At 35.1% G+C, this 21806-nt stretch overlaps 1 protein-coding gene across 5 annotated transcripts in view; it reads left to right on the forward strand.

Annotated features, from left to right (window-relative positions):
- OSBPL8 (oxysterol binding protein like 8) overlaps positions 1 to 21806 on the forward strand; it is a 207723-nt gene extending 185917 nt beyond the window's left edge. For all 5 annotated transcript variants that reach the window (XM_007194985.2, XM_057556630.1, XM_057556631.1 and 2 more), the window contains 3 exons: positions 13433 to 13538; positions 15351 to 15453; positions 17285 to 21806. In XM_007194985.2, coding sequence (XP_007195047.1) covers positions 13433 to 13538; positions 15351 to 15453; positions 17285 to 17417 — 342 coding nt within the window. In that variant the 3' untranslated portion in view covers positions 17418 to 21806. The remainder of the gene's footprint in view (positions 1 to 13432; positions 13539 to 15350; positions 15454 to 17284) is intronic.

The following is a 21806-nucleotide window of genomic DNA, read 5'->3' on the forward strand; positions in this document are numbered from 1 at the left end:
CAGAGAGAAGGCTTTATGGCATTTTTACTTGCTCTTGTCCTAATGCCTCCCTGGTGCAGTGGCAGTCTTGAAGGGTCCCCACATTCCCAGTGTGAGCCCTGGTTCCAGAGGGAGTAGAGTAGACCTTGTTAACAAATTGCTGTGTATGTCTTTTTTTTTTTTTTAAACATCTTTATTGGAGTATAATTGCTTTACAATGGAGCGTTAGTTTCTGCTGTATAACACTGAATCAGCTATACATATACATATATCCCCATATCTCCTCCCTCTTGCATCTCCCTCCCACCCTCCCTATCCCAACCCTCTGGGTGGTCACAAAGCACCTAGCTGATCTCTCTGTGCTATGCAGCTTCTTCCCACTAGCTATCTATATTACATTTGGTAGTGTATATATGTCCATGCCACTCTCTCACTTCGTCCCAGCTTACCCTTCCCCCTCCCCGTGTCCTCAAGTCCATTCTCTACGTCTGTATCTTTATTCCTGTCCTGCCCCTAGGTTTTTCAGAACCTTTTTTTTTTTCTTAGATTCCATATAGATGTGTTAGCACACGGTTTTTGTTTTTCTCTTTCTGACTTACTTCACTCTGTATGACAGTCTCTAGGTCCATCAACCTCACTACAAATAACTCAATTTCGTTTCTTTTTATGGCTGAGTAATATTCCATTGTATATATGTGCCACATCTTCTTTATCCATTCATCTGTCGATGGACATTTAGGTTGCTTCCGTGTCCTGGCTATTGTAAATAGAGCTGCAATGAACATTGTGGTACATGACTCTTTGAATTATGGTTTTCTCAGGGTATATGACCAGTAGTGGGATTGCTGGGTTGTATGGTAGTTCTATTTTTAGTTTTTTAAGTAACCTCCATACTGTTCTCCATAGTGGTTGTATCAATTTACATTCCCACCAACAGTGCAAGAGGGTTCCCTTTTCTCCACACCCTCTCCAGCATTTATTGTTGGTAGATTTTTTGATGATGGCCATTCTGACTGCTGTGAGGTGATACCTCACTGTAGTTCTGATTTGCATTTCTCTAATAATTAGTGATGTTGAGCATCCTCTCATGTGTTTGTTGGCAATCTGTATATCTTCTTTGGAGAAATGTCTATTTAGGTCTTCAGCCCATTTTTGGATTGGGTTGTTTGTTTTTTGATTTTCAGATGCATGAGCTACTTGTATATTTTGGAGATTAATCCTTTGTCAGTTGCTTTGTTTGTAAATATTTTTTCCCATTCTGAGGGTTATCTGTTTGTCTTGTTTATGGTTTCCTTTGCTGTGCAAAAGCTTTTAAGTTTCATTGGGTCCCATTTGTTTATTTTTGTTTATATTTCCATTTCTCTAGGAGGTGGGTCAAAAAGGATCTTGCTGTGATTTATGTCATGGAATGTTCTGCCTATGTTTTCCACTAGAGTTTTATAGTGGCTTGCCTTACATTTAGGTCTTTAATCCATTTTGAGTTTATTTTTGTCTATGGTGTTAGGGAGTGTTCTAATTTCATTCTATTACATTTAGCTGTTCAGTTTTCCCAGCACCACTTACTGAAGAGGCTGTCTTTTCTCCATTGTATACCCTTGCCTCCTTTATCAAAGATAAGGTGACCATATGTGCATGGATTTATCTCTGGGCTTTCTATCCTGTTCCATTGATCTATATTTCTGTTTTTGTGCCATTACTATACTGTCTTGATTACTGTAGCTTTGTAGTATAGTCTGAAGGGAGGGAGCCTGATTCCTCCAGCTGCGTTTTTCTTTCTCAAGATTGCTTTGGCTCTTCGGGGTCTTTTGTGTTTCCACACAAATTGTGAAATTTTTTGTTTTAGTTCTGTGAAAAATGCCATTGGTAGTTTGATAGGGGTTGCCTTGAATCTGTAGATGGCTTTTGGTAGTATAGTTATTTTCACAATGTTGATTCTTCCAATCCAAGAACAAGGTATATCTCTCCATCTGTTTGTATCATCTTTAATTTCTTTCATCAGTGTCTTATAGTTTCTACATACAGGTCTTTTGTCTCCTTAGGTAGGTTTATTCCTAGGTATTTTATTCTTTTTGTTGCAATGGTAAATGGGAGTGTTTCCTTAATTTCTCTTTCAGATTTTTCATCATTAGTGTATAGGAATGCAAGAGATTTCTTTGCATTAATTTTGTATCCTGCTACTTTACCAAATTCACTGATTAGCTCTAGTAGTTTTCTGGTAGCATCTTTAGGATTCTCTATGTATAGTATCATGTCATCTGCAAACAGTGACAGTTTTACTTCTTCTTTTCCTGTTGGATTCCTTTTATTTCTTTTTCTTCTCTGATTGCTGTGGCCAAAACTTCCAAAACTATGTTGAATAATAGTGGTGAGAGTGGAAAACCTTGTCTTGTTCCTTATCTTTAGTGGAAATGGTTTCAGTTTTTCACCATTGAGAACGATGCTGGCTGTGGGTTTGTCATATATGGCCTTTATTATGTTGAGGTAGGTTCCCTCTATGCCTGCTTTCTGGAGGTTTTTTATCATAAATGGGTGTTGAATTTTGTTGAAAGCTTTCTCTGCATCTATTGAGATGATCATATGGTATTTCTCCTTCAATTTGTTAGTATGGTGTATCACATTGATTGATTTGCATATATTGAAGAATCCTTGCATTCCTGGGATAAACCCCACTTGATCATGGTGTATGATCCTTTTAATGGGCTGTTGGATTCTGTTTGCTAGTATTTTGTTGAGGAGTTTTGCATCTGTGTTCATCAGTGATATTGGCCTGTAGTTTTCTTTTTTTGTGGCATCGTTGTCTGGTTTTGGTATCAGGGTGATGGTGGCCTCATAGAATAAGTTTGGGAGTGTTCCTCCCTCTGCTATATTTTGGAAGAGTTTGAGAAGGATGGGTGTTAGGTCTTCTCTAAATGTTTGATAGAATTCGCCTGTGAAGCCATTTGGTCCTGGACTTTTGTTTGTTGGAAGATTTTTAATCACAGCCTCAATTTCAGTGTTTGTGATTGGTTTGTTTATATTTTCTATTTCTTCCTGGTTCAATCTTGGATGGTTGTGCTTTTCTAAGAATTTGTCCATTTCTTCCAGTTTGTCCATTTTATTGGCATATAGTTGCTTGTAGTAATCTCTCAGGATCCTTTGTATTTCTGTAGTGTCAGTTGTTACTTCTCCTTTTTCATTTCTAATTCTATTGATTTGAGTCCTCTCCCTTTTTTCCTTGATGTGTCTGTCTAATGGTTTATCAATTTTGTTTATCTTCTCAAAGAACCAGCTTTTAGTTTCATTGATCTTTGCTATCGTTTCCTTCATTTCTTTTTCATTTATTTCTGATCTGATCTTTATGATTTCTTTCCTTCTGCTAACTTTGGGGTTTTGTTGTTCTTCTTTCTCTAATTGCTTTAAGTGTAAGGTTAGGTTGTTTATTTGAGATGTTTCTTGTTTCTTGAGGTAGGGTTGTGTTGCTATAAACTTCCCTCTTAGAACTGCTTTTGCTGCATCCTGTAGGTTTTGGGTCATCGTGTTTTTATTGTCATTTGTTTCTAGGTATTTTTTGATTTCTTCTTTGATTTATTCAGTGATCTCTTGCTTATTTAGTAGTGTATTGTTTAGCCTGAATGTCTTTGTATTTTTTACGGATGTTTTCCTGTAATTGATATCTAGTGTCACAGTGTTGTGGTTGGAAAAGATACTTGATACGATTTCAATTTTCTTAAATTTACCAAGGCTTGATTTGTGACCCAAGATATGATCTATCCTGGTGAATGTTCCATGAGCACTTGAGAGGAAAGTGTAATCTGCTGTTTTTGGATGGAATGTCCTATAAATATCAATTAAGTCCATCTTGTTTAATGTATCATTTAAAGCTTCTGTTTCCTTATTTACTTTCGTCTTGGATGATCTGTCCATTGGTGAAAGTGGGGTGTTAAAGTCCCCTAGTATGATTGTGTTACTGTCGATTTCCCCTTTTATGGCTGTTAGTATTTGCCTTATGTATTGAGGTGCTCCTATGTTGGGTGCATAAATATTTACAGTTGTTATATCTTCTTCTTGGATTGATCCCTTGATCATTATTATGTAGTGTCCTTCTTTGTCTCTTTTAGTAGTCTTTATTTTAAAGTCTATTTTGCCTGATATGAGAATGGCTACTCCAGCTTTCTTTTGATTTCCATTTGCATGGAATATCTTTTTCCATCCCCTCACTTTCAGTCTGTATGTGTCTCTAGGTCTGAAGCAGGTCTCTTGTAGACAGCATATATATGGGTCTTGTTTTTGTATCCATTCATCCAGTCTGTGTCTTTTGGTGGGAGAATTTAATCCATTTACATTTAAGGTAGTTATCGATATGTATGTTCCTATTACCATTTTCTTAATTGTTTTGGGTCTGTTATTGTAAGTCTTTTCCTTCTCTTGTGTTTCCTGCCTAGAGAAGTTCCTTTAGCATTTGTTATAGAGCTGGTTTGGTGGTGCTGAGTTCTCTTAGCTTTTGCTTGTCTGTAAAGGTTTTAATTTCTCTGTCAAATCTGAATGAGATCCTTGCTGGGTGAAGTAATCTTGGTTGTAGGTTTTTCCCTTTCATCACTTTAAATATGTCCTGCCACTCCCTTCTGGCTTGCAGAGTTTCTGCTAAAAGATCACCTGTTAATCTTATGGGGATTCCCTTGTTATTTGTTGCTTTTCCCTTGCTGCTTTCAATATTTTTTCTTTGTATTTAATTTTTGATAGTTTCATTATTATGTGTCTTGGCCTGTTTCTCCTTGGATTTATCCTGTATGGGACTCTCTGCGCTTTCTGGACTTGAATGATTATTTCCTTACCCATATTAGAGAAGTTTTCAACTATAATCTCTTCAAATATTTTCTCAGTCCCTTTTTTTTTCTCTTCTTCTTCTGAGACCCCTATAATTCGAATGTTGGTGCGTTTAATGTTGTCCCAGAGGTCTCTGTGATTGTCCTCAATTCTTTTCATTCTTTTTTCTTTATTCTGCTCTGTGGTAGTTATTTCCACTATTTTATGTTCCAGGTCACTTATGCATTCTTCTGCCTCAGTTATTCTGCTACTGATTCCTTCTAGAGAATTTTAAATTTCATTTGTTGTGTTATTCATCATTGTTTATTTGCTCTTTAGTTCTTCTAGGTCCTTGTTAAACGTTCTCTTATTTTCTCCACTCTATTTCCAAGATTTTGGATCATCTTTACTATCATTACTCTGAATTCTTTTTCAGGTAGACTGCCTATTTCCTCTTCAGTTGTTTGGTCTGGTGGGTTTTTACCTTGCTCCTTCATGTACTGTGTGTTTCTCTGTTGTTTCAGTTTGCTTAGCTTACTGTGTTTGGGGTCTCCGTTTTGCAGTCTGCAGGTTCATAGTCCCGTTGTTTTTGGTGTCTGCGCCCAGTAGGTAAGGTTGGTTCAGTGGGTTGTGTAGGCTTCCTGGTGGAGGGGACTGGTGCCTGTGTTCTGGTGGATGAGGCTGGATCTTGTCTTTCTGGTGGGCAGGACCACGTCTGGTGGTGTGTTTTAGGGTGTCTGTGAACTTATGATTTTAGGCAGCCTCTCTACTAATGAATGTGTTTGTGTTCCTGTCTTGCTAGTTGTTTGGCATAGAGTGTCCAGCACTGTCCCTTGCTGGTCGTTGAGTGGAGCTGGGTCTTAGCGTTGATATGGAGATCTCTGGGAGAAGTTTCACTGCTTGATATTACGTGGGGCCTGGAGGTCTCTGGTGGACCAATGTCCTGAACTCGGCTCTCCCACCTCAGAGGCTCAGCCCTGACACCTGGCCAGAGCACCAAGACCCTATCAGCCCCACGGCTCAGAAGAAAAGGGAGAAGAAGAAAGAAAGAAAGAAAAAATAAGTAAATAAAATAAAATAGAAAAAAATTATTAAATATTTAAAAGTAATATAAAAAAGAGAGCTTAAGAAAGAAGAGACCAACCAAACCAAAAAACTAATCCTCCAATGATAACAAGTGCTAAAAACTATACTAAAAAACCAACCAACAAACAAAAACATACGTCAGAACCCTAGGACAGATGGCAAAAGAAAGCTATACAGATGATATCACACAAAGAAGCATACACATACATACTCACAAAAAGAGAAAAAGGAAAAAATATATATATAATAAAAATAAAACAAGGAAGAGAGCAACCAAATCTGTAAACAAATCTACCAATGATAATAAGCTCTAAACACTAAGATAAACATAAAACCAGAAACAAATTAGATGCAGAAAGCAAACCCCAAGTCTACAGTTGCTCCCAAAGTCCTCCACCTCAATTTTGGGATGATTCGTTGTCTATTCAGGTATTCCACAGATGCAGGGTACATCAAGTTGATTGTGGAGATTTAATCTGCTGCTCCTGAGGCTGCTGGGAGAAATTTCCCTTTCTCTTCTTTGTTCGCACAGCTCCTGGGGTTCAGCTTTGGATTGGCCCCGCCTCTGCGTGTAGGTCGCCTGAGGGCATCTTTTGGGAAGTCTGAGGTCTCCTGCCAGCGTTCAGTAGGTGTTCTATAGGAGTTGGTCCACATGTAGATGTAGTTTTGATTTATTTGTGGGGAGGAAGGTGATCTCCAAGTCTTACTCCTTCACCATCTTGAAGGTGCCCCAGCTTCAGTCTACTTGAAAGCAGTGGCCTATAACATCTCAGTGATGGCAGCAAGAGAAGAATCCTCTGAACTCTCCCCTCTGAAAAGGAGGACACCATGCCCTGTGTCGGTGCAGCATACGGGGAAATCCATGGGTGGCATCAAAGTGTCCTTTGTGACTCAGGGGTCTGTCTTTCAAGCCAAACAGCCATCATGCACAGCACCATGCTCTTCTGAAAATTCCTGCATCCAGGCTTCAAATGCAGAGCTCCATCAGAAGGCTGCTGAGTGCTCCCAAAATCCTGCCTGGCTTCAGCCCCAAGGACCTCTCCAGAAGTGGGAAGTGCCGGGAGCCGACCTCTCCATAAGGGGGGTGCACTGGGGTCGACCCCTCCAGAAAGTTGCACGCAAGGCTCTGTATGTCTTTTGTAACCTGTCTGGGGGCTACCTGAAGGATTTATGCAGGGCATGCATCTTTTTTTTTTCTAACTCAGAGCTGAGCCAGAAAGGCTGCAGGCATTGCTTGAAAGTACTACAAGCCAAACTAACAACCTGCAGATACCTGGGGCAAAAGATTACCAATAAAACACACAATAGGCCATGTAAGGCCCAGGAGAAAAAGCTAGGGAGAGATTCTTTGGGAAATTAGGGCATTGAATAGCCCCATGTATACCGGAGAATCTAGAAAGCCATGAAAATGCCCAAGGCAAGATGCTTATGCTCAGAGAAGACCTGCAAAAACCCTCAGCTTTCACCTTAAGCTAATTTCTAGGCTTGAAATGTTGAAGGAGTGCCCCTACACAGAGCCTGTTTGCTAAGACTAGGAGAGTTTGGGTTTTGGGGTTTTTTTTGTTTTTGTGTCATTTGTTTAGCTATTGGTGTTCAAGGAAATCTATGTCAAAATACTAGCTAAACACAAGCTGAGGAACACAGACTTCAGTGACCATGCACAACAAGGAAAAAAGTCTTTGCAAATATAGTTTGGGAAATTCACTGAACAGATGGAGTACAATAGCCTTCAACAATACAGAAAGCAGCAAACCCTGGAGAAGTGGAAAATCTGATTTCCAGAGTTACCACCTTATAATATTTAGATGTGTAGTTTTCAACAAAGAATTAAAAAGCATACGTAGAGACAGGAAAATACGAACCCATTAAAAGGAACAAAGTAAGTTGACAGAAACCATTCCCCATAAAAGTCCAGACACCAGACTTAGCAAAGATTTTTTTTTTAATAAATTTATTTATTTATTTTTAGCTGTGTTGGGTCTTCGTTTCTGTGCGAGGGCTTTCTCTAGTTGCGGCAAGTGGGGGCCACTCTTCATTGCGGTGCGCAGGCCTCTCACTATCGTGGCCTCTCTTGTTGCGGAGCACAGGCTCCAGACGCTCAGGCTCAGTAGTTGTGGCTCATGGGCCCAGTTGCTCCGCGGCATGTGGCATCTTCCCAGACCAGAGCTCGAACCCGTGTCCCCTGTATTGGCAGGCAGATTCTCAACCACTGCGCCACCAGGGAAGCCCCCAAAGATTTTAAAACAATTATCTTAAGTATGTTCAAAGAGTTAAAGGAAACAGGGACAAAGAACTAAAGGAAATCAAGAAAAAGGTATGTAGACAGAATCAGAATATCAATAAAGAGAAATTATACAGTGAAACCAAAGAAATTCTGGAGCTCAAAAATACAATAACTGAAGTGAAATATTCACTAAGATATTCAACAGCAGATTTGGAGAAGGTGTAATGCAAGAATCAGCTGACTCAGAGATTGGACAATTGAAATTATCTAGTCTGAGGAACAGAAAGAAAAGAATGAAGAAAGTGAACAGAGCCTAAGGGACCTATAGGGCACCATCAAGTGGATCATCATATACATTAAGGGAGTCCCAGAAAGAGAAGAAGAATAGAAAGAAGCAAAAGAATATTTAAATCAAAAAGTCCACCAAATCCCCAAATTTAATGAGAGATATACGTCTATAAATCCAAGAAGTTCAACAAACTTTTAAATAGGATAAACTCAAAGAGACCCCCACACCAAGACATTATAAGCAAACTGTCAAAAGTCAAAGACAAAAAGAATCTTGAAAGCAGCAAGAGAGAAGCAACTTGTCACATATAAGTGATCCTTGATAGGAATAATAGCCAATTTCTCACTTGAAACCATGGAGGCCAGAAGGCATGAGATGACATTTAAAGTGCTGGAAGAAAAAACTTGTCAAACAAGAATTGTATATATGGCAAAACTGTCCTTCAAAAATGGGGGAGAAATGAAGACATTTCCAGATGAGTGAGTTCATTACCACTAGACCTTCCATATAAGAAATGCTAAAATAGTCCTTCAGGTTGAAATGAAACTCAAAGCTGTATGAAGAAATAAAGATTTTCAGTAGAGATAAATGGATGGGCAAATATAAAAGCCAGTGTTACTGTAGTTTTAGTTTACAACTACACTTCTTATTTTTTACAGAATTTGAAAGATTAAATGAATGAAAAATAATTACAAATCTATGTTATTGAGCATACAGTGCATAAAGATGTAATTTGTGACAACAAAGACATACAGGGAGGGACAATGGAGCTGTTTAGCAACCAAGTTTTTGTGTGCTATTGAAATTAAGTTGGTATCCATTCAAGCTAGACTGTAATAAATTTAGGTATAAATGTCATTCTCATGATAACCACAAAGAAAATATCTAAAACGCATATACAAGAGGAAATGAGAAAGGAATCAAAACAATTCATTCCAAAAAAAATCAATTAAACACGAAAGTAGTAATGAAAAAAATGAAGGTCAAGAAAAGGTATAGGACACACAGAAAACAGCAAAAGGGCAGAATTTCTTCCTTATCAGTAATTACCTTAAGTGTAAATTGATTAAACTCTATTCAAAAGGTAGATTGGCAGAATGGATTAAGACAAACATGATCCAATTATATGCTGTCTACAAGAGACTCACTTTAGATCCAAAGACACAAATAGAGTAAAATGGAAGGATAGAAAAAGTTATTCCATGCAAATAGTAACCAAAAGAGAGCTGGGATGGCTATACTAATATTGGACAAAATAGACTTCAAGTCAGAAACTATTACAAGAGATAGAAAAAGACATTATGTATTGATAAAAGAGTCAGTTTATCACTATATGTGTACTAATCAATGAAGCCCCAAAATGTATGATGCAAACATTGACCAAATGAAGGAAAAAATAGACCATTCTACAACAATAGATGAGCACTTCAGTATCACTCTCAATAATGAATAGAACATCTAGATAGAAGATCAGTAAGGAAACAGAAGTCTTGACCCACACAATAAACCAGCTAATCCTAACAGATACATATAGAATATTCTACCCAACAACAACAAATATACATTCTTCTCAAGTAAACATGGAACATTCTTCAGGATAGAACATATGTTAAGCCATATAACATATCTAAATAAATTTTTTAAAAATTAAAATCATGCAAAGTATCTTTTCCAGGTGCACTGGAATGAAGCTAGAAATCAATAACAGAAAGACACTTGGGAAACTTACAAATATGTGGAAATTAAACAAGACACTAAACAACCAATGAATCAAAGAAGAAATCATAAGGGAAATTAGAAAACACTTAGATGAATGAAAAAAAACAAAAACAAAAACCACAACATACCGAAACTTATAAGATGCAGCAAAGGCAGCGCTCAAAGGGAAATATACAGCTGTGAATACCTACATTAAAAAAGAAGAAAGATGCCCAGTCAATAACCTAACTTGACAATGACGATCTAGAAATAGAAGGGAAAAACTAAACCCAAAGCCAGCAGAAGGAAATTTGGAATGGAAATAAACAAAATAGAGAATAGAAAAACAATAGAATCAATGAAACTAAAAGTTAGTTCTTTGAAAAGGTCAGCAAAGTTGACAAACATTTAGCTAGACTAAGAAAGAAAAAAAGCAAGAAGACGAAAATAACTAAAAGCAGAAATGAAAGTGAGGACATTACTACTGACCTTACAGAAATAAAAAGGATTATAAGAGAATATTATGAATATTTGTATGCCAAAAAATTAGGTAACCTAGATGAAATGGACAAATTTCTAGAAACACATATGTTACATAACCTGACTCAAAAAGAAATAGAAAATTTCAATAGACCTGTAACAAGTTAAGAGATTGGACCAGTAATCAAAAACCTCCAAACAAAACAGATACATGGATAAAGAAGATATGGTATATATACACAATGGAATATTACTTAGCCATAAAAAGAATGAAATAATGCCATTTGCAGCAACATGGATGGACCTAGAGATAATCATATTAAGTGAAGTAAGTCAGACAGAGAAAGACAAATATCATATGATATCACTTATATGTGGAATCTAAAAAAATGATACCCTTGACAGAGTTGTCAAGTCCACTCAAGAGGGAAAAGAAAAGCTTCTTTAACAAATGGTGCTGGATTTCCACATGTAAAAGAATGAAGTTGGATCCCCTTCCTCAAACCATATACAAAAATTAACTCCAAGTGGACCCACAACCTGAAATAAGAGCTAAAACCATAAAACTCTTAGAAGAAAACAGGGATAAATCTTCATGACCCTTTATTTAGCACCGTATTCTTAGATATGACACTAAAGGCATGTGGAACAAGAAGAAATAGATAAGTTGAACTTCATCAAAATTAAACACTTTTGTGTATCAAAGGACATTATCAAAGTGAAAGACAACATGAGAGAATATTTGCAGTCATTTATCTGGTAAGGGTTTAATATCCAGAATATATACAGAACTCCTTACTTAACAACCAAAGACAAACATTGCAAGTAAAAAATGAACAAAGGGCTTGAATAGACATTTCTTCAAAGAAGATATACACATGTCCAACAAACACATGAAAAGATGCTCAACATCGTTAGTCATAAGGGAAATGCAAATCAAAACCACAAGGAGGTCAGGTACTACTTCACACCTACTAGAATGATAATAATTTTAAAAATAGAAAATAAGTGTTGGTGAGGATGTGGAGAAATTGAAACCCTCGTATATTGCTGGTGGGAATATAAAATGGTGCAGCTGCTGTGGAGAATGATTTGGTGGTTCCTCAAAAAGCTAAACACAGAATTGCCATATGATCCAGCAATTCCACTACAGAAGAAATGAAAACAGAGTCAGACGTATACTTGTACACCAGTGATCATTGCAGCATTATTCTCAGTAGCCAAAATGTAGAAACAATTCAAGTGTCCATCAACAGATGGATAAATAAAATGTGGTATATATTTACAGTGGACTATTATTCAACCATAAAAAGGAATGAAGTTCTGCTACATGCTACAACATGGATTAACTTTGAAAATATTATGCTAAGTGAAATAAGTGGAACACAAAAGGATAAATACTGTTTGATTCTACTTATATAAAATATCTAGAATAAGCAAATTCATAGAAAGATTAAAGGTTAATAGGGACTGAGGGGAGAAGAGAATAAGGAGTTATTGCTTAATTGTTACAGAGTCTGTCTTTGGGATAATGGATATGTTTTGGAAGTAGTGGTGATGGTTGCAAAATATTATGAATGTACTTAATACAACTGAATTGTACACTTAAAATGGTTAAAATGGCAAAATTTATCTTGTGTGTGTGTGTATATATGTGTGTGTTTATACATAAACACACGTTATCACAATTTAGAAACTTTAAAAAATTTTTAAATTTTGTTTCTTCCTTTAACAACACTATCATGATAGAGACACACAGGGCATCCAAATTTCCTCCTAACAGTAGAGTTTACTGATCACATTAAATCTTTGTATACTGATAGATAGATTACTGACTCCCCTTCTCATTTTAACTAACTTCTCACCAGGCTTTATCAATCTCCAATCTGAACCTATTCTAAGAATGTGGATTTGTAGTCTAAATGTTATAAAATCTTAAGTTTCCATGACTTAAAGTAGGAGGGCACAGTGTAGGCTGAATCTAGAACCTGCCTTGTTATTTACTTTCTGTAATAAAATTATACAAATTTTAATTTTAAGCCCATGAGTAAGATTTTGCAAAATTATTTCAAGGAATAGTTAACTGGGGATAATTCCTATTTAGAACAATAAACAGGTAAGAACAGAGTTAAAGACTTAGGACCACTGGTTCCCTGTTTTTCTAAGCATGTAAATTACCTTGCCCTTCTGTTTCTAGTTTCTTCTCTTGCATTTGGTTTTTTTATCCTAAGGAAAATTTAATCCTAATTGATGGTTAAATATACTTTTGAATTTTGTACATTTACTCAAATGTTTTCAGTAAGTTTAAATTATGCTCTGAAAAGATAATAATATAATTTCCATTTATTATAAGATGCTTTCTACATTATCCAGATATTATTAAAAGTAAGCAATCTAAATAATTTTGTTGGAAACCCAACGTCATTCACTGAGAATGTTTCTTATGTTGGGAACAAGATAAGTATGATCTTAAAAGAGCACTGTTTTTAACATTCAACTAGATGTACTAACTGGTGCAGTTAGAAAAGTAAGGTATCTATATTCTTATTTGTGTGTGCATAAAAATGTCTCTTGAAGGATATACAAACTAATAGCATTGAGTATCTTTTTAGTGGGGGAGAGACTGGGTGGATATGGGTCAGGAGTGGAAAGGAAACTCTTCATTGTATATTTTCTTATACTCTTTGATGTTTGTGCCAAATTAATGTTTCTTATTAAAATTAAACAATTTGTATAAGTGTATCATATTTGTTAAGTCTTAATTAGACTATTTCATCTTTGTTTTTATTTCTAAGTACTGTGCCCATGAACAGTTTTGACGGTTGTACAACATTGGTCTTTAATTACAAAATTCAGTGCAAATTCACATAATAGCATGATTTTTTTTTTTTCAGGTTAGTGTCCCAAAAATGAAACATAAGCCAACCAGGCAACAGAAGAAAGTGGCAAAAGGCTATTCCTCCCCAGAACCTGATATCCAGGACTCATCTGGAAGTGAAGGTAAAAATATTTATTGTAGACTATTGACAATAAGAGTCAAAATTTTTAAAAGTATATTACTATGTTTGATATAAGAAAATGGTTTTTCATATTAACTCAAGGAGATTTGTAAGTTTTGGTGGGGGCAGGGATGATGTACAAGAAAAGCTATTTTAGATTATAAATTTCAAGACCAGGCCACAGGGTAAAGGCATGGGAAATGAAAAAAGGGGAAACATGCAAATCAAGAACCACACTGTAGTGCTAGCTCTTATGCCTTGTTAGCTTCTGAAAAATTGTTGATGGTTTCCTAGATTCAACGCAGGCAGCATTTCTTGAGTTTTGTTCTCGGTTCCATGCTTCAGAAAAGTTTTTTATTCTCATAATAAATTATTGTGGTGTTTAGAGGTCACAGAGAAGTAAAAATATAACTATATCAAATTATTAACTAAATTTACTAGTGTGCCATTCTTAAGTCAGACAATGTATAAACTGTCTTGAACTGCACTGAGATATAATCAAGGATTAAGGTAATGTCTGAGACATTATGAGAAAATAAAGTTTTCTTAAAACTGTAGTCTCTACTAAGCTCACACTAAGCTGGGGAACTCAATTTTACAGAGATAATACTAGAGGTGAATAAATGGTAAATGCTAAGAAACTAGTAGATGACAAATAGTAAAGAGTTTAAAGGAAAGGGGGCTGAATTCAGCTTGAGGGAAGGTCCTTAGAGGAAAGGAACCCTGATCAATTATGAGGATTTCTAATGGTTTATAGCAATCTAGGCTTGAGGGATGCTGGTGAGTGGACAAGATACTGGAATAAAAGAGGAATAAAATGAATAAAGTTCTAAAAGCAGGAGTCACATGGTACTGTTGTGCTCAAAAGGAGTATTAGTTATACTGTTGTTCCCATTTCACAGAAGAGGAAAGTGAGACGCGGGTTAACCTGCCCAAGGTTGTATACCCCATAAGGCAGTGTGTGTATGTGTGTGTGTGTGTGTATATATATATATATATATATATATATATATATATATATATACACACACACACATATATATATATATATGTTATATATGCAGATATTTTGGCTCCTTAATTCATTCTCTTATCCACTCCACTATATTACCTATAATGTATCAGCTGACATTTACTGAGTATTTAATGTGGGCCAAACGGGAGGTTAAACATACCTTCCTACAACCATGTGAAGTTTGAGTATTATTATTATCCCAAGTTTACAAATGAGAAAGCTGAGATCTGGAGAGAGGTTAAGCTCTGAACAAAAATGGAAAGGAAGGAATGGATATGAGAAGGGATTTTAAAAAATACCATACACTTTGTTGGTTGACAATAAAAATTTGTAGAAGAGATATTAAAACCAATTGAAAAGGTTTAAAGTTTGGGTGACTAAAGGAATAAAGATAACATTAACGATTAATAAAAAAACTGAAAAGGGAGCTTAAAAAGCTGACTTCTTCAGATATAGGCAAATAGGCAAGAGACAGAAGAGAGTAATACCTCCCCCAAGTTAATATATGTATTTTTAAAGAAATATTTTTGTCTATTTTAATTGGTTAAAAAATAAAGCTGATTCAATCCAAAATTTAACTAATTCTTGGTTACTTTAAATATATCTATAGTGTTCTAGTTTTGAAATACGATTGAAACTTCAAAAATGCCAAGTATTAGGAGTAGTATGTTAGTCTCTAAGCCATAAAAATAATGCCTAGGAAAATTATTACATGAGAATCATTAATCTGAAATTTAGATTGTTTATAATTAAATATGTTCACTGTTTTCACCAAGTTTATTCTAAATGTCTTTTTAGCTCAATCAGTAAAACCAAGTGCAAGAAGAAAGAAAGGGATAGAACTGGGAGACATTCAAACTTCCATTGAATCTATAAAACAAACACAGGAAGAAATTAAAAGGTAATATATACGACAGTGACTATTCATTTGCATCTAGAGGAGTTAAGAATCCTGTTATGTAGGAAATCATATGCAAACTTTACATTTTTATAACATTGCTAAGCTAAAATAGAACCTTGGCATCTGTCACCTGATTACTGAAACTTAGGAAATTCCTTCAGCACTAAAATATTTGGGAGAGATGGGAGGTTGTTTTGTCTCATCTGTGAGACTAGAATTGGAATCTCTTCATCTTACTGCTGTAGCATACTAGGAATGTAGCTGGGTTGAATGCGGAAGTGGGGTGGTTCCTGAGAAAGTCAGTTAACAAAGGCTTCCACAGTCTCCTTTGTACATGGCTGATTTTAATTGGAATGCACCAGTTGTTAAAATACTGAAATACTTCCCGTAACAGTGGGCAAATAGCCACTACCCTGAGACCTTCAAGTGTTCCCTGTGCGCTCCCAGACCCATCCCCTCACTCACCTCTCCAAGATCCAGCAACTAAAGGTCATAACACCTAGGGAAGTTCCTTGGAAGGGAAGGGGTCGTGATCCTGCTCCACTGGTAAGGCTAGCATGAGTTCAGATTGGTTGTTTCCCATTGCTATATCAGATGTTAAGTTTTTTTAATATTAGCCAACCTTCTTTTGTGTATTCAGCACAGTGCTAGATGTTCTGGAGAATTTTTTTTTAAGATATTTTTTTCTGTTCTTGGTGATCTATGGCTTACATTTAATTGCTGTTTTCATCTACAGCCTCATTTCCTGCCATTCCTCTACACTTGCCCATGCTCTAGTCCTATGAAACTCCTCACATCTCCAGAATATACTGTGCTCTCTCGTCTTTGGATCTTTACCCACACTGAATCCACTTTTTAGATTGCCCTTCCTCCCACCTTGCCCCTCAAGAAAATCCCTGTTTATCCTTCAGAATATAACTCAAATGTCACCCTTTTTGTAACATTTCTAATCACTCTGCCCTGTAGTTATTAATCCTTCCACTTGGCTTGTATGGCTCCCTATAGTCTTTTTGAGTGCTTACTGCGCTACAGAGTTGCCAATTGTGTGTGTCTGTTTACCTCACTGCACCCTGCCCCAGGTGGACCATGAGCTTCTTCAGAGCAGGGAGCGTGTCTTCTGCCTCTTGGTATCATCAGCCCTTATATAAAGTGCTCGAGTTTCCTAACTTAATTATATTTATAAATTAACGAGCCTACTTGTTCATACATGCCTCCTTTCTTTCTCTATACTCGTAAAACACTTTAATAGAAGTCAGAAAAAGAAAAACGTCTTCACTAATCAGCTCTTTTTAGCCAAAAGCATTTAGAGTGGCATGAGGATAATGTAAGCTCATTTTATGACTAAATTAACATTTTACTTTTGTTAGCATATGAAATGCCTACAGAGCATTCTTCAAGTTAGGAATGTCACAAAATTTGTTGTATTAATTATTTTTTTCCTGGTGAATTAAGGATTTTTCTCCAACTCTGCCTTTGTCTCCTAAAGAAAGATAAAAGAACCTTAGTGGGCCAACTAAGAAGCAAACTTTTTGTTTTAAAACCACTGTGATAACAAAGAAAGTGATATATTTTAAAGTCATCAAACTTTAAAAATTATGTTTAACACACATCATTAAGTAATATATTTGGTACGGTGTAGAGTATAGATTAGGCAAGACCTAATAGTGGTTCCACATAGCATAATCAGTCCCTGTTCAGGTGGTAGTAATTGATTGAACTTTATACAACTGAATTTTATACAATGAATTCTGTGACCATATATCAAATTGTGATTTCTTTGCTAACATTTTTGGTAAATAATTATTAAATTTATTGTTGCTTATTTTTGTAGAAATATTATGGCTCTTCGAAATCATTTAATTTCAAGCACACCTGCCACGGATTATTTTCTGCAACAAAAAGACTACTTCATCATTTTTCTCCTGATTTTGCTTCAAGTTATAATAAACTTCATGTTTAAGTAGAAGTTCTTTACCGTTGAATCAATGAACTGGAATGATCATATTTGGCCTGGGACCAATGTTGAAGTTGCTTTGGTCTTTATTAAAACATCACAATATTTCTAAAACAGAAAACCTTAGAAATATATGTAGAACTGTTGACTTTTCCTACCTTCTATCCTTAACCCTGAAATAAGAGCTATTCTATTTGGTTATTAAAGTGAACTATGTGTTAAGTGCCAGAACATTTCTAGCTTTTGTGAGACTGTGTCTACATGTGAGTATAATAAATCCACATGTATACACAATTGTGTCTTATGTATACCTTACAGTAGTCTTTGTAGTCTATGGTATGTTCGTGTTATGAAATATATAGCATTAATGTCATTCATAACAAAAATGCTATCTTATAAATATATGTGTAGCAGTCGATTTTCTTCATAAAACTGGCACAAAACTTTTATCAGTAAGGAATTACAGAATGGGAAATGATGGGATAATAGACATAAATAGTTCAATGCACTGTACTGTTAAAAAAAAATCATTTCTAAAGCATTCAGCTCAATTGTCTTCTTAGAAACAGCAAAAAAAAAAATTGTGGTCAAAATTGATTTATTGAGAGACAAGGTGGCAAACTGCTTTTATCAAAAGTTTACACAAGATTTTTTTTTAACCCCTAGAATTTAATATTTATAGATACAGGTATAAATATATGTATGTGTATATCAACAAAAAAAACTCTGGTTCTCAGATCTACTGATTATATCTTTCCTATCATACCTGTATAACACCCCCTTAAGCACTTGCTGAAAAAAGTGTGGTCAAACTTGATTACTGTCCTTCTTTCTTTTTTTTTTAAAAACCCAGTTGGTCCAATAACATAGGCCAAATTTTAGAGATGGAATTATAGGGTGTATGAAATGCTGATAGTCATGATTTTTCATTATGAAAAACTTATTTTAGCTTTCATTTAGATTCTAGTGTGTTCAGTGAAACAGTTGAATAGAAAATATATATATAACCAATATTTTACTTCAAAAGCCAAAAAGAGAAGGATGATGAGAAAAGACACTTTGTGTGGTGGTATTTATGTGTACGTTAAAATTGGTTTCTTTAAAATGTGCAATAAGTTGAGCATCTAAGAAGAGCATCAAGTTCTCAAGTTTAATTCTCTGTTATCCTCCTCTGGTCTCAGTAACTGCAGTCTGTGGCAAAACCACAATTCCTCAAGATTCCTTTTGTTCAGGCTCAGGCAAACATTTTTCCTAAATATTTTTTTCAGTTTAATGTTTTTCCTTTATGTATCTTAGAATTCGGAAAGTAGATTTTGAAATGAAAATGAAGGTCAGAGAGAATAATTGCTCTGGCTACACTTGCCTTTGACTAAGAAGAGACTGTGAGACACTAGTAAAAATATAATCAAATGTTTATGCCATGCTAAGTATAAAATCAAGGAATGATTGCTAAATTATGAAAACTGAAAATGATTAAAAGGGCCTGCTTTTTTCCACCTAACCAGTATAGCTATCTTAAATATCCTTAGATTTTATGAAGAGCTATTTCCCACGTCTTTTTGGCAAAACAATGCTGTATTCCATATGTACGTGTGAAAACATTTTTTAAATAGATTATACATAAATAACATATACCTACACCCAGTATAAGTATAGGTATAATATGACTACACTAGAATAGGTGGGTTTTTGTTTGTATTTCATACTTGTTGATATAATTTTTATACTCACTTTCTGTTACCAATGTTATGCTCTACTGCCTATTCATTGATATATATTTTGTAAATACTGTATGACTTGATCCTTTTTTTATGGTTTAAATTAGTATTAATTTATATAAGTTGATTGGCTGATCACAAAATAATTTCATTATTAAACCCTGAAAACTTATATTTTTTGTTGGCAACTCCCCTTTGGGACTTTAGTCTTATCCACTTGTATGTTCCTTTCATTTGGTCTAAACAGTGTTTTATTTGTATGGTTACCTTCTAAGACTGGAGAGGTAGTTATTTACTTTTGTATATTTTCTTGTTAGGGCAAATGTGTTATGGGCTCTTATTACTCAAGGAGTCAAAAACTATTTCATGAGAAAGAGCAGGGTTACTCATGACTGTTTCTTATACACTAAAAGCATATATCTAATCTAATAGTCTTCTTATGCTTTTAGTTGTGTGAGTTCCTTTCTGTGAATTGAACACAAAACTCAGGAATTGGTGGCTTAGTTTTAGATCAGTGCTTATACTAGGCTTAGTATGTGAATACTTTAAAACACATAATTAACTTTGTATTTAGCCATATATGTAGTTGACTTTGAATGTTCTCCACCTGAGATTAATCTTCCTTCACAACGGATTCATAAAAATTGTGATTTACAGTTCCCAGTTGTCTGAGAGCCTCATGGTGGTTTTTAGGATTTAAGACCTATGACCAGTTTTTTCTTCATTTGATCAAAAATTTTATTTTTTCACTTGAAAATTTAAATGAGTAATAATTATTGATGTGTGCATTTCTGTTTTAGTTGTTAAATATACTATGCCTTCAGTTATCTACCATTTAGTGAGACATAGCTGGCCCAGGAAAAGATAATAAATAGGGCATGTGAAATAAGTTTCAGCAATAGATATTTTACTTATATTTCATGTCAGTACTTTCTTGTATTGCTTATACAGTGTAATCTTTGTTACCATTCCATTGAAACAATTGGCGTTGTAAAATAAAACCCTCATTTAGTATTCACGCTTTTGTGCCTTTAAGAAAATACTTTTTGTCATTTTTGTGTTACAGAACTATAATATGATTCAAAGTGTTTATAGTCTTAATTATCACAAAAGGGTCATTTCTCTGTCACTTTATTTCCTTTTATATAGCTATAGCATATTTAAACAGTAATGCTGTACTTTTATAAGGGTTTGTCTATTTACCTATCTCAAATATATCCTTCACTTTCAGACATCATTGAAGTAGACTTGTCAGATTATTCTGCGTATTGTAAACAGTGCCTTTTTGATGGAATTCACACTGTTTTAGGGGTCAACTCATGCCATATACACACAAAATTATGTGGAGAAGGCAGTTTTAACTTTCTGAAGAATATCTTAGTCAAATATTTAAGAAAAAAATGTATAAAATTCCATTTTTTCCAGTGTTTAGCATTTCTAGTGAGCAATGAATATACTTGGGTTTTTGTTTGTTTGTTTGATATACAGTGATAATGAGCCATACATGATGCTGCAGATTATTTTGAATTATATTAAATGTATAGAAATAAAATATTAAAATTAGCATTTATACCAAATTTTCCAAATTGAACCATAGCGGGGTCAGGGGGGAACCCCACACAAATCACTAAGTTTACATTTCAACCTCTGTCTTATTTGACTACATGGAAAAAGAGATTCTTGGGCTTCCCTGGTGGCGCAGTGGTTAAGAATCCGCCTGCCAATGCAGGGAACACGGTTCGAGCCCTGGTCCGGGAAGATCCCACATGCCGCTGAGCAAGTAAGCCCGCGTGCCTAGAGCCCGTGCTCCGCAACAAGAGAAGCCACCGCAATGAGAAGCCCGCGCATCGCAATGAAGAGTAGCCCCCGCTCTCTGCAACTAGAGAAAGCCTGCGCACAGCAACAAAGACCTAACGCAGCCAAAACTAAATAAAAATAAATAAATTTATGAAAAAAAAAGAAAGATTATTTAAAATGTATATAACCTGCCACTATTATGTAATTTGCTTTCATTCTGTTTACCTGTAGTGTGAATTTAGTATATTTAATTTGCTTTTTGTTACTCTTAACATACTGTTTGTTTCGTTACAGTTTTTAATTGAAGATGGACTGTTAAAATTGTATAGGACCAGTGTCTCCTTAATATGATTAACATATGTAGTAGAACCACAAGAAACCCATGATAAAATGAATGTGAATATACTTGCTAAAATATTTAGAAAATTTTATCTTTCTGCATTTATTATGTAAAATTATTTTAGTATTACAATATTGAAATTTATTTAAAGAAAAAATGCCATGAAACATTTGAACTGATGAGCCACAGAACTTCAGTTGAAAATTTTCACTTTTTAGCATGCTAACTATTCATTTAATTTAAATATCCTGTTTAATGGCCATTTATAAATTCAAACACTACCACTGGTCAGTTTTGTGAAATAGAATAAAAGGATGTTATCTGCAGAGTAAGTACAGCACACTGTCAAATTCTTTTCCTTAAGGTGCATAGTAAATGTACAGATAGTCATAGGCAACTGTTTTGTAATGTATTACATTTCTAATCTGTTATTCCTAACCTATTATAAACGTTTGCAGAGACAAAAGAATTGAAGTTTTCTAATCTGTAAAATGATGCTAACTTCGACAAGTAGGCATTCTAAATAAAATTTTTAAAAAGCAAA

This window comes from Balaenoptera acutorostrata, chromosome 11 (assembly GCF_949987535.1).
Source record: "Balaenoptera acutorostrata chromosome 11, mBalAcu1.1, whole genome shotgun sequence".
Classification (NCBI taxonomy): domain Eukaryota; kingdom Metazoa; phylum Chordata; class Mammalia; order Artiodactyla; family Balaenopteridae; genus Balaenoptera; species Balaenoptera acutorostrata.